At 36.1% G+C, this 18887-nt stretch overlaps 1 protein-coding gene across 1 annotated transcript in view; it reads left to right on the top strand.

Annotated features, from left to right (window-relative positions):
* Window positions 1–18887, top strand: part of Corin (corin) — an 89980-nt gene that overhangs the window by 41244 nt on the left and 29849 nt on the right. The window contains exons 6-12 of the mRNA XM_053752947.2: window positions 2282–2422; window positions 7328–7522; window positions 12176–12308; window positions 12788–12940; window positions 14845–15063; window positions 16486–16627; window positions 17009–17193. Of these exons, the coding sequence (XP_053608922.1) occupies window positions 2282–2422; window positions 7328–7522; window positions 12176–12308; window positions 12788–12940; window positions 14845–15063; window positions 16486–16627; window positions 17009–17193 (1168 nt within the window). The remainder of the gene's footprint in view (window positions 1–2281; window positions 2423–7327; window positions 7523–12175; window positions 12309–12787; window positions 12941–14844; window positions 15064–16485; window positions 16628–17008; window positions 17194–18887) is intronic.

The raw sequence follows: 18887 nt of genomic DNA, 5'->3' as shown, positions 1-18887 counted from the left end.
AAACATCTTGTTACATTTCATAACTGAGATACGTAGGGTTGCTTAATTTCAAGACTTGTACTATTGGAGGCGAATTTCGAAATAACATTATGTATATTTCACGTCATATTTCATACATATATTACAGAATACAGTAAAAATTTTGACTTTAACATGCGCGCCGCCGTTGTTTAGATAAAAAGGCGTGCTTCGCGTTTTTCTGCATGGGTTTGTTAACGTCAATGTTGACAGGTAAAGCACCTTTTACAATACATAAATTTTACTATTGAATGCCTCGTTTATATCTTTGTATATCTCGCGAGGTTTTCTTGATGACGACAATGACAAATGTTAAGTTGATAGTAAAACGCTTGCCTCAGAACCGAGAGGTCCCGGGTGCGATGCCCGGTCGGGTCATGATGGAAAATCTTTTCTGATTGGCCCGGGTCTTGGATGTTTATCTATATGTGTATTTGTTATAAAATGTAGAACGTTGAGTTAGTATCCCATAACACAAGTCTCGAACTTACTTTGGCGCTAGCTCAATCTGTGTGATTTGTCAATCTGTGTATTTATTTTATTCTTAGATGATGAGCTACTTAATTAAGTGGTTCTTTGTAATCTATACGAAATATAAATCATGTATACCAAAAAGAAATAGCAGTTGCTACAATAATAAATAGTTAATGCCATTCCCGATGTAGTCAGACATACAATGTAGTCATACAATTTTATATAACAGCACCGGCTGGACCCAACTTCGCTCGTATTAAACCATAATTAATTTTACACTTAAACATTCCTCAGGAACCACACCCATGTATATTGGTGAAAATTGTACAAAAATCCGCCTGGTCGTTTTTGAGTTTACCGCGTACAGACGCGACAGGGGCACTTCTTTTTAAATTATGTAAGGATAAGGATAATTTCCAGTATTTATTATGAACCTATTCACAACTCAGGAGATATACAAATGCGCGATTAGCTGTTATCAAACAGCATTATTCCCGTTGGAACTGCATTCAGTCTTAGATCTCATCGTTCCCAATTGATTCGTATACAGAATAGTCACAAGAATTACTTGATTCCAAATCCTAGCTACAGTGTTTACCACTGCCTCAGAGACTAGACTTCAAAGGAGATTTTGATTGAGTCCCAAATGTCTGAGGGGATCGCGCGCTCACACAGTTTGCTTACCGAGGTAATTCCCGCTCAGAGCAACTGATTTCAACGTTGTTATCGACTAACTTCTCTTTCACAGTTCACTGGATTAAATCCGATGTACTTTTACGTAAATCCACAATACTGTTAGCATTTTCAGAGTCCTCATAAGCGTATTTTTCTTTATCATTATCTATAAACATTTAAACTTTATTACACAACTTAAAAACTAACATTAGGAACTTAAATCTTTAAAGCATTGTCTACTAGTCAGACCTTTGGATTGTGCTAAATCCAATTTTTTTCAAAATCCATCTCATAGATTTGGAGTTCATTGCGTTAGTCTGTATGAATGATAAACTAAAAAACTAGGTACTTGATGGATTGGTCGGCCGTGTTAGTATGTACAAAGGCGACAGAAATGTCGTAATATAAGACATTTCTTTATAATGTGTAAAGTCGTATCAAATAACATACTCGCATCGTCGAGCTTCAATAAATCAGACAACACGACTCCCCTCTGCAAACAGAAACACGATGCATCCACATAACGACTTGTATCTTGTTCTAGTCAGATCGATAGCCGCCGCAAATTGTCTGCTGGTGGATCGAGAACATTTTATAATCTTGATGTACTTATTCGAATAGTTTTGATCAAAGTATTCTCATCAATTTTCACAGCGGATTAGATTTATGTTTGCCTGAGGCTAGTAGAATAAAATAATACCTTTTATGTACTTATTTTTCGGATGTTTTGAGTATGATGTCTTTAGCTGAGCAAAGTTCTTTTGCTTGCAATCGTCTTTCTCCATTGCCGGCTCCGGAATTTTTAGAATTCAGTTTCATTTCCATAGATCTGTTTATCGATTAATCAATTTCACTTGGTGATTTGTGAAATTTCTAAAGAAAACAAATAAGGTTAAGAAACGATTCAATGGTTTTGAAAATTAAATGTTACATAAAAATCTAATCATGTACTTACCTAATGAAGCTATTAATAACTTTGAGTCCTATGTGATTGTTTAGGAATTGTTGTCAATTAGTAACTTTGGTTTGAAGAAAATGAATATCAGTGTCCAGTTTTTCGTTTACCATAGACACGCAAAGAAGTTCAAAATATAAAGCAGACAATCTTCCACAGATGCTCCGAGATATGCGCGGCGCCGGCAACGAAGGCTCCCCGCACAAATTCAGGGTGCTCCAACTGGCTCTCAATGCAGTCGCTCTTCTGGCGATTACTGGAGCGCTATTCGCGTACTTCCGAGCCAACCCTGCGGTCCAGGTGAGGGAGAACAATGCTAATGCTATCACAATCGGAACTCTATTATGAATAGATGAGTCTCATCCGTTGTCAACGCGGTCGTGTCGCTTTCACTCAAAGTCAAATCATTTATTCAGAAATTAGACGTTCACAGAAACTTTTTATCGTCAAATTTTAAATTAAATAGTAGGTATTTCTCAATTCACTTTTCACGTTCTTTCAAGCTCACTCTGGTAACATCCATGCCTCAGCATGCCATTTTGTTAAAGGGTCTGGGGAGTCACAAAATGGTATTGTAACCGCACAGTTCTTTTTGACATGGGTAGGATAGTAAGTAGATAAACGTTTCTTATTATCGTGGACTGAATCATCAATATAATTTTTGAAATGACTGTAGATATTTGTAACAATTACCTTTAGTCTCTCCTGAGATTTGAATACGAAGGGAGTTTCGGATAAAACTTTACAAAACAATTGTCCACAATTAGGTATAAACGTTGTCAAATTGTCAAACACAAAACCGTAATTAGCCAACGTCAAATAAAGGAGTAATTCAGAAACAAACTCGTGAAACACAAGAAAATTCACAGTCATTTTCCGTTCTCGCTTCACATTCACACGTACGATCCTCAAGATCTTATTGCTTTGGTGATAGCGGCGAATTTCCCTTGCATTTGTATAGATTTATATGTTGACTGTACACAAAGGGCGTTTGTCCCACGGCTTCAAAGTTCCAATTCATTTTCGCAGAGCCGCAGTTAAAAACAATCGCGCTAACCTGACGAATTTGTACGAATTCCGTCCTTAGAAAATTTTATTGTGCCGTGTTTTATTGTTCCATTGCCGTCTTTGTGTAATTTGCTTTTGTGAAAAGTTGAAAAAAATATGGTCGTAACCTGCGAGACACCTTTGTAGATTCGTTTACAGAGGTTGTTTTATTTCAATGTTTTTGTTGCAAGTTGAAAGAATAAGAAGAATATCAATTTATGTTAGCTGGTTAGCTGGGAGAGAATGCTTATAGCACTAAGTTCGCCATTTGTTTATAAGTATGTTATTACTTGGAAAAATAAAGTCTTATAAATAAATAAAAATATACATTTCAATGTACAACATAATTTAATATAAACGTCTTCTACTTTACAAATGACTTAGGTATTATTATTTGTCAATATTTTCAGTTAGACTTTTACAAAATTATTATTTTGATCAAGGTATCCAATTTATAGTATTGCCAACAAACGCAATTATAAAAACTGAATTCAATCTTAAACTTAGTCAAGTCTTTTTTGTTTTAAATAATATAACATCAAAGTTGATAATAACACACTAGATAAGAAAGTGAGAAAAGAAAGAAAATGGCCTTTTTACGATAATTGGTTTAAACACGCAGAAGATACTTTCAAGTGTATGTTATTCAGATGCAATTCCACTAAGCCACGTATTACCAGCCGTAGCGTAGAAACTTAAGCTGTTATTATATAGTTCTAATACAGCTGCGACTCATGAGGAAACTTCTTTAATCTCATGAAGCACTGTTTACTGTAAAACATTGGTTTCATTATGAACAGAATAATACTCTGAGTAACATATTATTGCATTAATATCACCCATATTCTCTTCATAATAGATTTACAAATTTTTGGTACCTAGTAATGTTAGTAATCTTTTAAAGGTATAAAAGTTTTACTAAAGGTTTCGACGTGCGTTTCGTTTTATCAAAACTGTATCGAAACCACGGCTAAGACTGCATCTAAAATATATGCAACCTCTCCAAGAGAAGCAGCTGTTGTGTTTTGACACAGCCCAAGTCAACTCCTGTGAAGTATTGTGCGATGGATCCGCCCGCCATCATCTTGAAGCTCTGGAAGCTATAGACAGATGTGCCAGAAGACTCGTAGATGATGAAACACTTACGACAGAACGGCTTCAGAGCCTCGATCATCACTGACTAGTCGCTACTGGTTTGCGTGTCTACAGGCTGCACGGAGTGTGCTCAGGAATCACATACTTAGTTTGATTATCTATGCAACGTGCCTTTATCGAAGGCGATGACTGTCAGGTCATGGTTTTCATCCACATATGGTCAAGAAATACGATGGAGAAGATTTCTCCATATCAATTTGCTTCCTTCGGGAAGTAAAAAACGTATAGGACAACTTTTTAGCCGTCTAGAGGTTCTGTTATAAAATAAACTGTTTCAGTAGGAAGGTTGTTCTCGATTCAGTGAGTGTATGGTAAAACGACTCTACTTTGATCCTCTTAACTTTTCAACTCCGCATAGGCCCACTTTCTATTCTAATCACCTAAACACAAAATAGCGAAATCATAGAGTGTGTGTGTGCGCAAACCCTCTTTTAATTTTAAGATGGTTATTTATAGTTATTGCCAATAATAAAATTAATCTTATGGAATTCATTCTCTTGCCTTTCGCCGGTATAATCAAATCATATCAATCACTTTGTTTGACATCACTTTCATATCTTGATATTGGATTAGAGTATACTTGACTTGAATTGGAAATCCAATTTTTATTATTCAAGAATCAAAGAATCAGAAACTCATAGTGTGCGTGTGATAATAACGTTTGTTTAATATAACTTTGATGCACAATGGATCTTTCTCATGGTACCGGTCTCTTCCAATCAACTAACTAGCAACTAAAAATACAGAGGGCAAAAGAAGAAGCAATACAACAAAAAGAAATTAAGTGAAAATTAAGCATAATGCGTGTGTCTTTCTGTGGCGTCTTTATTTTATGACACATTCTAAGCCAAATCCCACTAAGGTGGACCGCTCTCAGCGGGACATTATATTCCGGACCCTTTGAATCAGGATTTCTCGAACATTAAGATTTGGGCGCACCTTTTTATTTTTTTTACTTTATCACTCGTTCGCTGGAGCGGCCCGCATTCAGTGTTAATGTTCGCGGACCGTAGATCACCGTTATCTTGGAGATTTCCGCTTATGTTGCATACTATATAATATTTCTTTTTATCAAGATACTATTTAAGTTTACTTGACCAAATGCTAATCGTTTCATATTCTCTTTCATTTTACACACATCAAACGTTGCTAAGAATTCACAGAAAGTTTGACAACGTATAAATCAATGTATTTATTATATAATAATTATAAGAAACAGAAAATACAACTACGTAAGTAAAGTTGTCGGTCTTATAGATAAGACCGTATTCTTCCAGACAACCGACGCATGACAATGAAAAACTATTTCAGGATCAGGATTTTATAATTAAGTTCGAAATTCGAAATAAAGTAAAATAAAAATGAAAAAATAGAGATGATTACAAGCATAATATATTATTAAGTCATTTAAGATACTTCGTAGCAGATAAGTTAAATCAAATCATCTTAATCCATGTCATCTTAGTCCATTAAGTAGACAAGAAGAAAATAACATCTTGATTAAAAATATGAAATAATAATTAAATTTTATATATATTTCTTATAGTATTATAAATCAGAGTTAATTAGGTACACGTTTTTTGTTAATCTGTTTTTCCGTCTTGTTAAGGAAACTCTGTCGCCAAATGGAAAACATTTTTAAACCGAGTAAGTTTAATTACTGGCATATCTTGCAAAATATGCGTCAGGGGAAAGCAATTTCACTGCAAGAATGCCAGGTATTATACAAACATTTCATTCAAAAGTTAATTTTAGCCAGAGGCTTCTTTTATCACTGCTTTATAGTATTGTGGCTTTATATCTGATTCTACTGACAGTTGAATGTTTTGATTTTGTCTATGCGATTGTCTTTATTTCTTAAAGTCCTATTTGTTGTCTGTAATCTCTCCTCATGATTAATTTGTTTGTTATTATTACGTTTTCTCTTCGATATGTAACGGAAAGAAATATCAACATAGCTAAGTTCTATCTTTGGCAAGCAATCACACACATCTACGAATTTAAGCATATATTTACATTCAAATATTGCCGACATTGTCATACACATTTACTCAAGGAAACTTCCCGAGGCCCAGAATTATCCACATCTTATATTAGATGCTCATGTTGGATCTGTTATAAATGGAATCATCGTCTTTACAAGCATTTATGTTGTTTTTTTGCGACTAATAATATTTTTAAACAATAAAGAAGACAATTTTATCGAAATACCTATTATGTATATAATTATATAACAGCCGTTCAATGACATTGTATAGGCAAGTCACGGTAAAGCGATGGATGAGTCAGTCATAGGGCTGTAGGAAGTAACACAGAAAAAGGGAGACGCAGCAGTAGTTTGAAGTAGGCTAGAAATAATGAGCGACCTCAAATTCAGTCTGCGATTTTATTATTCAAATTCAACGCCACCGTATTATATTTCAGACGTGTCTTAAGTCGTAATGGTTCGTAGTTTAATAATTGCGAAGCAATACATTGTGCTCACTCTAACTCTTGTATACTATCATGATAATAGATTATCATACTTATCTAAAAGTAACATATTAAGGTATACATTAAAATTTCTACTTAGGCATAGTTGCAAATGTAATTAGACTAATCTATACTTATGACTGGACTATGTCTGTATATAGGAGATATTTACGAAAAACAAATAAAAACAAATAGGAGAGGACTATTTAGGGTCAATAGAGCCAAAACATTTTTTTTCAGAATGATTTTTCGCATCACACAAAATCTACTGAACGGATCTGTATAAAATTCGTCACAGGGATAGAATGTGGACTGGATTAGAATATAGGCTACTTTGTATCCCGAAATATTTATCCCGAAGGGGAAGAAATTGGGAGTAGAAATTTGTATGAAACTTTTGTTATTTTCGAAGTGAGATACGTACAATTTTAGATTTACGTTCATCTTTAGGCTGAAGTTTCAAAAACAAGTTTGTAATTATTTATTTTATAAGTAATTATTTCGAAATAAATTGTAATATGTATCCACCAGTACGTGTCCCAAGTGGTGAACCGCTCGTCGGTGGTGACGTGGCCGGCGCCCACCGACCCCCCCGCGGCCCGCAACCCCGCCCCCGGCGTCTGCCTGCCGGTCATCGTCAGCTTCTGTCAACAGCACCGCATCTCGTACAACTTCACCGTCTTCCCCAACTACATCGGACATTTTGGACAGAGAGACGCGCAACAAGTAAGTACCACAAATTATTCCTTTTTTATTTGGCCAAAAGGTCACCGAAATCTGAAAAACCCGTACCTTGACGGTTTTCCCAGCTTTCCCGGTTTCTTCCTTAGCCATTGAGCATCGGAGCCCAGGGTCTGCTTTCCTACTTTTTTGCCTATTACTGATAAAAAATTATACATAAATTTATATTTAAAAAATGGTAAGCCCTTCTGGCATAATAGGGACCAACACTGTTTGAATGAGTTTCTTTCGGTATTTCTTCTCAGCGGTGGTCTTTCCGAAGTGTTAGTAGTTTGTAGCTTTGGTAAACATCATTTAATTTAGAATATGATGTGAAAAAGCGCCTGTGAATGCCTAATTTCTGAATAAATGATTTGATTTTGATTTGATTGCCTCCACTTTGCGCGGTCTTCGGCATCCCTAGTTGTCAGACAATTAATTTGTGATATGTTGTTGTTTCAATTGTAGCCTAGTGGATAGTGTGGATACGATGATTCTTATTAGAAATTCACATTAGTGTACTTCCCGTCTTTGATTCAAAGGTCACTGGTATCTAACCTATGACTTTTAAATAGCAAACGGATGTACCAACCCACGCCGTCCAACGCCTGTCTCATGAGATTGTTAATAATTCTGGAGTGTTGATTGAACCATCACTTCCCGTGAAGGAAACAAATAATCTTGCAACCATGAAATGAAATAAGTAACACAAATTCTCTTGTTGTTCTTTCTTCTTAGCTCTGTTTGCTGTTTCTTATATTATTCGATTGTCGCCAATTGACTATGCGTGCGCATGCTCCTTTCGAATTACGACAAAAACAAGTAAGCGGGAACTTTAGTCCGACGCCTTATAACTGAAGAAACAAGGAAGAGGTACAGATGAGAAACTATTCCCATAGGTATTCCGCGCAAATTACTTATTAATTTAGTTATTAAACTTTATTATTCCAAGTAAAATATACTTGATACGTACAACATATGGCGAAGTTCATACGCATAAAAGCAATCTCTCCCAAAAACTGAGAATTTTGTGCAACGCAAAAAAGTAACACAATATTGCTAGGTATATTATAATAAATTAAATGAGTTATATAGAAAACAAAATTAACAACATTTAAAACCCCAATTAATTACCTAGGTATTCCAGTTAGATTTTATTTTGTTTATAACAAAAGTAGCGGCGTAGAAATTGTACTGACCGGCAGACCATCGGTCAGGTCGTTAGTCGGTGATTGCTTTCTAAGGTGACTCGTTAAAATATCATTAACAGGGAATTCGCCGACATGGCCGCCTTTCTTACTAAAGTAAGGGTAATTAAAACGTCGATAAATAGCGTGAATGGCGGTGATGGATTTAATGAAATGTTAGCTGTGCTGATCGAATGCTTTCAGAATTTCTTGCAACTTTTTAAAATTTCGATTCATTGATTATAGCACTGTGGGTTTCTCATTTTGTTAAGTCTGTGAGTAAATCGGCGGCTTTTTCATTTCCTCTTCATTTTATGAAATATAATCTAGATTCTGTGTTGAAATGTCTTCAGTGTGCGCTCTCTTTGGAGTTGATTTCTCTCTCGAGATAAAGTCTATTTATAGAACTCCCCCGGAGCCGAAAATACTTAATATAGGCACAAGTTATTTTATTGATTTGTAAGATCGTACAAGAAACATAGAACAAGAACAAGATGCCATGAAAAATTCTCTCGCGTTCAACGGATATAGGTACATAATTTGCGAAAAAGAAATTCTAGTACTCAGATCGTTTTTTTATGTTTATGTTTTATGCAAGGGTGGGTCAGAAGATATTGTGGAAAAATGGAAACGTTTTTTAAAGGAATTCTAGTGAAACAGTGGTGCTTAATAGGAAACAGTGGAAATTTCTAGTATCTGAGGCCAAGACCCTCTTTGAGACGCTGAGTCATCGAAGTGAGTAGGTAAGTTAAATATTTAGGATTTGGTATTAAGTAAACTGATAAACGTAACGTTGATGTAAATATTCTTCTCTCAAAGAATAATAATAATAAACAAAGATCTAACATTAAAGCTAGGTTTATTACCTATCTAGCCTGATACTAATGCCGTCCTAAACTCGTCAAGCCGACATGTTTCGTATCTTCGGCAGGATCTCGGCCTACGCAACAATATCGTTAGGCTATTGCGTGCCGAGCCATTCGATAGATAGATTAGTAGGCCTCTAAGCACACAACTTAATTGGGTTCACATTTAAGCAAAACGCCCGGAAATAATCGGATTTTTGCACAACCTTTGAAGACGGACTGAAAAAGTATTTTTTTCTCTCTCCGATTGATCTGAAGCTCGCTGATCTTCGTGTTATTCTTTTACCTATTTTCCTACAGACCGCTCAATCGAAACGGATTTGATTAACCTGTGTTAGCAAGATTTGTCAAATCAACTCAATATATATGTGCATGTGTGTAAATGTGATTTGATAATTTCAAACATATTTTATTTATGCAGTTTGAAAATTTAACGGCCGCTAAAAATAAAGAAGATGAAAAAATAAATTTTAAAAAAGGGATTATTCACAAAGCTGGTCCCGGGAAACATGTAAAAGTTTCGCTTACATCACGTGTTGCGAGGGGCGTGAACGCGTCAACATAAAGTGAGCGTGCGTGCCTTGCTGACTAACCAACATTCGCAACATAACCAACATGTAGGTAACTATATACTATACTAAGTATATCGTGTAACTCTTCATAAGCGCGGCCACACAATTAGGTTACCGAATCCGGAAACCCAATATAAAAAAGCGAACGTCTGCGCTAGTATCACAGAACTTCGAATCTGAAAACGTAATGCTAAATTATTATTCTAAATCATAGTAAATTGTCCAAACCATGATTGAACCACGAAAGAAAATATTATATATGCCTGGCAGAAAACCGTATAACCCACTAGACAGTAGTTCTAGACTTGATTGGTACACGACGCGTGACCTTTGGAATAATGGCAGAATACAACATGCTCTGAAAATAAAACACTCCCTTATTGAGCAGTCATGTACACGCGGATGTGAGGTTACCATCCACTGAACCTAGTAGACAGGAGGGACGTCACGCTGACGCAACACCAATCATTACCAGGCTTTCAGCGGCAGAATCAATCATTGTCACTACACAATGCACGTTTAAAATATACAGCCGTGCTGAACATTATTTATTGACTTGTTCACACTGGGAACAGTCGGTGTCCTATCTTCTTTTCAAGTTTCTTCTGCAATTTAAACAAATGAATATATATGTGAATCATTAACCTTCACTGTCAGACAAACCTTATACTGTCTTCTATAATATTCCTGATTAACAAGGATTCACACTGCATTTTCCATGTCTTACACAAACTGTGTTGAGCTAGAATGCTTGTTTCCATTCATTATTTTCCATCATCGAAATCGGTACATTGAAGGTGCCAAGTTCTACTTGTTAGTGCATAACTTCTCAACTTCTTCCTAGCAACTACTATAATATAGTGGTTGCTAGGAAATTGGTGTTAGGAGTCATATTGTTGCCTCTCAATTCCAATTCTCAAGATTCTAATTTCCTTGTAACATTATCTACAAAGCGCGTCTTTTCTGCTAAAATTAATTAATTCCTGCACGATACTTCACAATAAATATTAGTTAAATGCTGTGTAAGTATTAAATATGACTTTAACGCTTTCTTAAAAAGAACGCGACGCATCGATGACTCGTGTCGGGTTGCTGGTGTCCATGAGCTGCGGTATTTGTTTAACATCAAACTATACTCGTTTATCCACCAAAACTAATTTGTACTTCACTTGACAGGCACGTGTATCAGTGCCCACTGCCAACATCATTGGGCATTAGGATCTCTGACCACAGCCATCAGAACACTGCCATTAAACTGGCTCATTCCACTCGCTGCGTGTAAATTTATCCTAAATTATAAAATCGCATCTTTCACTCGTTAATGAGCGTGCCGGTGGGCCTATTGTTGCTTTAATGTATTCTATTTAGAAAATCTGCTTGGTAATGGAGATATAATGCATTAGATTGTTCAGATCGACTCGATTTATTTCAGCTGAAGAACAATGAATTTAAATATTTTATTTTATTTAAATGTCTAAAGAAAACACCTAAGGTACCTAATAGAAAACATTAGGTACCCTCGGAAATTTTTATGGGTCTAATCTGAACAGATCACTGGGAATTACGCGCGTGCTCTTTTGAATCCGTTATTCTGAAGTTAAGCTCAAGATAGCAGTCTCAGTTAGCACATTATGGTTGAACGAGCCAAGTTTCAGTGGACATATGTTTACACTATCGATACGCAAATTCTCGTTTGCGTTCCTCAAATGTTTGTCCAAACGATAACTTGAGTGCCGTCAATATTATTATCATAAATTTTAGAAAACTCAGAGATAGAAGCATAATATTTTTAGTTTTTGATCTCGTATTTTTCAACATTAGTTCTATGTTGTAATTTTTTTAAGCTTGCTAGTCATTTAAGTTGAAATTTTGTACTCTATGGAATCGGTCATACTGACAGATATTTGGCGAATAACCCTTTGGATGGCTCCATAATGCACAAAATAAAAATAGATTCTCTTAAGGTAATACCTTATAATGTTTCTTCTTTCTATTCCAAATACCACCTTGTTCATATTAGTTGTTCTTGTCCAGGACCTAGAAATCTACGACGCAGTAGTGGACGTGCGCTGTTACGAGCTGACGGCGCTGTTCCTCTGCTCTCTCTTCGTGCCCAAGTGCGGTCCGCTCGGACACATGGTTCGGCCCTGCAGGAGCTTGTGTCAAGGTGAGACCAGCTAAGACCTGTGAAATACTGGTGAAATGCTCGGTTATGTCACGCTTATTCGATAGCTTACTTTGTGTGAGGCTACACTACTTACTTTAACTTTGATTTTAAACACGTGTTTTTTGACTTTTTATATTCGCTTGTTCTGTTATCTAAAGACGACTGGAATTACTTCAAATGCACTTTATGAATATTTTTCTCATAAACCATTTACTTATTAGATAAAATAAAGATTAGTTTTTGAACCCACGTAGGGTTCAAAAACTAATCTTTATTTTGGATCGGTGACTTTGAGCGCGAGCCTTTCGAATTGACAAAGCAAATTGAAGTTTTTGAAATTCGCAAATTACAATTAACCGTTTTGCCTATTGATATAACATATTATATTCCGTGTCAATCTCAACCTTGGCGTTGGCAAAATAATCATTTTGGCGAACAATGGAGCCATGAAACTTAAAAAAAAACCGTTTTACCAACAGAGACGATGCGGCGATGCGGTTTCTTTCTGGAAGTGTTCGGCCTGTCGATGCCAGACTACTTGCAATGCGAGATATTCCCGGAGTCTACGGACACCGACGTCTGCCTCGGGAACAGGGAGGTCAAAGAGGCCAGATTCAGAGCTGCCAAACCTGGTAAGTTTTTTAAGTAAGTACATACCTAAGTGCATGTTTAACATTGAGTTGAAATAAGAATTGTTTAATTTTGAATTGAATTGACGATAAGGAGAAATTAAAATTCATAAACTCAATCGATTTTTTTTAATCCAATTTATTATTAATTATCCATTTATATACATCATTCATTGACATCAAAAATTACTTAAAACCTTTATATATATTTCTTTTATCTATGTCTAAGCTAAGTCTCCTGCCATCTTTCAAAACGCAGGTGAAGAAGCGGCGCAACAAATTTTACAACATCCTATTATTGAAAGAAGTCTATCAACAAATTTGATTTTATAAGAGTAATTAATATTTATAAATAATTAACTATTTGCTGTTTATTTCGAAAACTGGGTATACAATTTATTGGAAAACTCCGATGCAGCTGACACTGTATATAGATGCAATTTTCCCCGTCTCGTATCTCAATGCAGTAATTACGCGCAAGTCGCAAGGAAACTTCATTACGTCGATTTAATTTGTCTTCATACTTGGTGTTATTACGTAGAAATAGGGTTGCCACTTCTCTAGAATTTGAGCGACAATTTAATCTTCCAAAAAACATGGACAAAATAAGTAAACAAGCTTATTGCTAGATTGATGAAAGTGACAATAACTGTTTGGAGTTATCAGCGCCCACGCGCGCGTATGTTCTCAATTTCATTTCATTTCTTCAGTTTATACGAATGTACTTTTTCAAATTCAAATTTCAATCTTCTTCATAAACGTATTCCCCATGGCTGAATTACGTGGAATGAAACATATACAACGACTTTTTTGGCACTGTTAAGTGGTTTGCCATTGTTTCCTCTATGGAAACAATGGCAAACCACTTCACACTTTAATCAATCAAAGTGCAGGTTTTATATAAGTAAGTTATAAGTCGTTGAAAAGTAATTCATGAGTAAGATTGGTATACAAACTCATGTGTCACGAGTAGGATTCAAATCTGGGACCATTTGGTTCACAGGCGGGCGTGGCGTCTTAACCATCGCTTCAAGCTTAGCCAACATATAGATGTGTGTTGGCTATGTCAACATATATTAAAATTTGAGTACGCAGCCCTACGCAGAACACGGTATTGTGAACTGAACCCTTACAGTCGTGTCGTGAAACAGAGACTAATTGGCGTGAATGGCAGACACGCGTGCCATTGGCTAAATTATATATTTGATTAATTTCATTAAATCACAATGGTATTTGTCTACTGACATGTTCTTCTATGAGATGTATTTTGTCAAGGTCGATTAATGTTAGTCTTTAGGCAATAATTGACGTAATTTTTTATATGAAAATATCTGCCGATTCGAAGATTTGTGGCTAATTTTGAGAGTATGATCTAATTCTTAAGTGCACAATAAATTATGAAATTGATTATTAAATAAATAAATTATCAAATATAGTTATCTCCTGCCATCAGCAATGTCCGCAAAGTATCACGCAAATATATTTTCATTAAATTTCATTAAAAATGTGTAATTCTACATGTCTATCAAGATGTCACGCCTAAACCGCATAGTATCATATAACGTCTTTTTCTTAGTATGCATGCATTTCTTCTCAGCAGTGGTCGTTCCGAAATGCTAGTAGTTTGCAGCTTTGGTAAATATAATTCAATATATAATATGACGTTAAAAAGTGACTGTGAAGGCTTAATTTTTGAATAAATGATTTGATTTGATATGAGTCAATGCCCCTTTATCCTTAATGGAAGAATTTCTACAGAGAACTGGTCCCTTTGTACTTCATTTCCTATTTGAAATATTTATATTTACACTGTTATATTCTGTACAGTTGGTGATAGATAAAGTGGAGAGTTAAATTTATTGGCACCAACTGTACATAATTAATTAATAACATTAATTCCCTCTCAGTGTGCCCAACTGGCTTCCAATGCGACGTGAAGCGCTGCATCCCCCACGACTGGCGGTGCGACGGGCACGTGGACTGCCAGGACAGGTCTGATGAGCTGAACTGCAATCCTTGCAAGAAAAGCGGGGACGTCCACTGCGGGAACCGCCAGTGCATATCCCAGTCTCACATGTGCGACGGGAAGATCGACTGCCCTTGGGGACAGGACGAGAGGAATTGTTGTAAGTATGCAATACAATGTTCATCATCATCATTACTTATCTTATACCGTTATCTGTGTTCGGTGCAATATGTCTTTCCATAACTCCCTATATCTTGTTGTATTTAGAGCCTCCCACAACATGCTTATGTCTCCATAAAAGAATCTATCCATCTATTTTTATAACCATCCACTTTCATAGTTAATGCCTTTTCATATTTAATGCCTTTTTATAGTTAATTCTCTCATCATCACGTGTCCAAATCAACTCAATCTAATACTTATAATCTTATTATCACGGTGTCCTGTCCATTCTGGTCACCCCGCATATTTCCGCATATACAATACAATGCCATGTGCGGATTCATTGTGTAAGCAGTCGACAAGTGGCCTGCTGCTTTCAAATTTATTTGGACTGTAACCTAAGTAGCTTACAGTCTGAGGAAAATGCTAAATATACTTATATTTGACGACCTCGGTGGCGCAGTGGTAAGGTTCTTGCCACTGAACCGAGAGGTTCCGGGTTCGATCCCCGGTCGGGTCATGATGGAAAATGATCTTTTCTGATTGGCCCGGGTCTTGGATGTTTATCTATATATGTATTTGTTATAAAATATAATATCGTTGAGTTAGTATCCCATAACACAAGTCTCGAACTTACTTTGGGGCTAGCTCAATCTGTGTGATTTGTCCTAATATATTTATTTAGTAAGTCTCAGTCCATTGAAACCTACGCTGCTCTTACTTGGCTGGCTTTTTTCTTTGTACCGACCATTACATCAACTGCAGGATATACCTAACCCTCCTCTAATGCACTCCAGCTATTTCGATATTTTGCCTTTCTCCTCCAAATCGATGTCATCAGTGTCAGCTAGTGGCTTTCCTCGGGTTTTGTGTCCCATCCTTGGTCTCAAATCGAGTAATTTTTAAGCTCATTTCCCACTTTCATTTCCAAATAGCCTAACTGCTATATCAGAATTTAGGAAACAGAATAACTTCCACATTTATTTATGTTCTTTGGTTAATACCAAGAGAACAGTTGATCACATTAATATGTGATCAACTTTCAAAGTACGTTTGACTAATAACAGTATGACTAATCTCCGAGCCCTTATTAAATCTGGTGATCTTTTAGCATTACAGTGCTCTTGACATTCAGATTAATTAGTTGCTAACCTGTTTATTATGTTTAGTAATAACATCGAACCCGTACAATCTAAGCATGCGATTTATTAATACTTCATAAACTTTTGGTGAGCTTTTATACGCGTAAAATGTTGTTAAAATGTGGGTCCTGTTAATTTACAAAACTTTTATTTTTGATTTTATTATATGTCGCTGAGTCTTAGATATCTGCCACTAATCCAATCATTTACCTATTATATAAATCAAGAATAGATTACAAGAGAGAGAAGGATTAAAATAATAATTTTGTTGACGATAGTGAGACTAAGTGTAGCCAACGGTGACGTCGGGAGCGGCGTGCTGCAGGTGTACCGCGCGGCCAACCAGTCCTGGTTCCCGGCCTGCCTCACTCATTTGGACGACAAAACTGCGCTGAAGCTATGCTCCTTGCTGGGATACTCGTGAGTTTCTGCAGACTTGTTTATTTGTTTTCTTTGCAATAACTTTATTGTACAAAAAATAATTTGGTACATTAAAATTAACACAAGAAGGGTATACGTACGCCGTTGTCAAACAAGACATCCCTATTTTTAAAGTCAACCGGCGATACGTGATAATTATATTTTAAGATTTCAACTTCGTAACTTGCACTTCATTTTGTGGTGGCAGCAGTGGGATCCTGTTAGATTCGATCAATATTGTAAGTAATTCCATAAGCATTACGATTAGCAGATGAAAGGATTTATATATTATCTCCTTAATATATAATGGTTATAACATTATCCCACAACACAAGTCTTGAATTTACTTTAAACTCAATGTCAATGTTGTCTACACACCAGGCAGGTGAACAAGAGCACTGCCCTTGGCGGTTACAACACCGGTGTGTTCTCCCGAGCTGGCCACACGCTCATTGGAGCGGCGCAGTCATACAGGGACTTCTTACGAGGAGAAGGCGGACTGTTGGCGGAGCTGAAGCAATGCCGTAGCGACACTGTCCGGGTCGAGCTCAAGTGCACTAATTATGGTGAGTCTATTTTTTTATACTATCAAGTAGGGAAAAATACTTGCGGTCCACTTGGTGAGATGTGAACACCACAGCCTATGTAAGCTTGTGATGCATGAGGTGTGACACGCGAGTTTCCGACTTTGTGGTCTAGGGTCTTTGCGACACTACCCTGTAAGTATACTGTCTTATTACCTTCGAACCGGAACACAAGCATTGGCTTAAGGCGTGAAATAAAGCTATTTTTCTTTATTTTACAATAATGCAATCAGTTTTCTGTTATTGCGATCCTAATTATCGAGCTGATTAATAAGCGAAAGAAAGCGATAAATAAATAATTAGTATTCTATTTTTGGAATAGAGATGGACGCCTCGACCATTCCTAAGGACGAGGAGGTCATAATTCTGTTTGTTAGTGGTCAGAAATATTTTCTGAAAAGCGGTTACTTAGTTTGATTTCATGAAGAAGTTGACACGTAAAATTACGTGAATGGTCAAATAGGGTACCCATTTTTTTGCAGCTATAGTGAATATACACGTACACATATACCGACGAATATCAACGTAAACGCAACCGTAACCAAATCCACAGAAAATAGTGCGTCAATATCGAATCTGGAAGTTTATTACAGCGGCTCGGGAACCGAAGTCGAGAGCCGTGAAATTACCGACAAGGCTTCGTTGCACCGAGCTTCTAGCTAATAACTCTTTCTGCGTATTTTCCTCTCGATCAGATATGATTGGCAATTAGAATGTAGGTATACTTTTAGACAAGAGGCTTGCGTGTGCTCCAGACCTAATTTTAGCTTCCCGTAATGTGTGTAGATTGGGTTTAAACGTACTGAAGTTAATTTTAAAAATCTATTTATTTTATGCAGTAAAATGCCTAGATACAAGTGGAAATAGTTGTCCATGATTTAACTTGGTGGAAATTATAACTTCACAAAAATATTACACTAGAAACATTATTAGGATACAGGATTTATGAAGTTTAGTCATATTCTAGATCTACGATTGTGTTAAAATTAACACCCAAAAAGAGAAAATAAGGAAACTGATTTTTATCTTACTTTCTTTACGAGTGTGATAATTGAATGAATGAATGAATGAATGAATGAATGAATGAATGAATGAATGAATGAATGATTGAATGAATATTTATGCCATAAAAATAAACACCACTGGTGTCAGATTTTATTCAAGTCGCCTAAATGTTTGACATGACTTTAACGACTTCTCGGAGCTTCCTGTCACAAGCATTTTTGCTCAAAAGGAGGCCCCAACTACTTATATTTAATGTATAAATTTGCTACCCAATAAAAACTTTTTTTTTTTTATTTACCGCGTCTAGTGGCAAGTAATCTCTTACACACTTCTGTACTTAAACTGTCAATCAGTGTGCACGTTTCCTCATGATGTTTTCCTTCACCTTTTTTCCTTCACGGATTTATGTAAATATTTTGATATATTTAATGACATTTTAATTGCGTAATTCCTGTTGGAAGTCTGATGATTAATGAGTCAGTCATGTCACCTGAACACCATTAATAATGCCAACTTTATTTATCCTATCAAAACTTTATCATTTACAGAATTATGTAGGTGTTACCGCCCTTTACTGAGTATAGGCGTCTCTTTCTTTTATACGCCAACCTTCTCTATACTGTGCTGATCTATTACACACGATTGTGATGGAATGTGAGACGAATAACCGT

This window comes from Plodia interpunctella, chromosome 2 (assembly GCF_027563975.2).
Source record: "Plodia interpunctella isolate USDA-ARS_2022_Savannah chromosome 2, ilPloInte3.2, whole genome shotgun sequence".
NCBI classification, from domain to species: Eukaryota; Metazoa; Arthropoda; class Insecta; order Lepidoptera; family Pyralidae; genus Plodia; species Plodia interpunctella.
The sequence above is the reverse complement of the archived record's forward strand: the minus strand, read 5'-3'. Positions and strand labels throughout refer to the sequence as shown.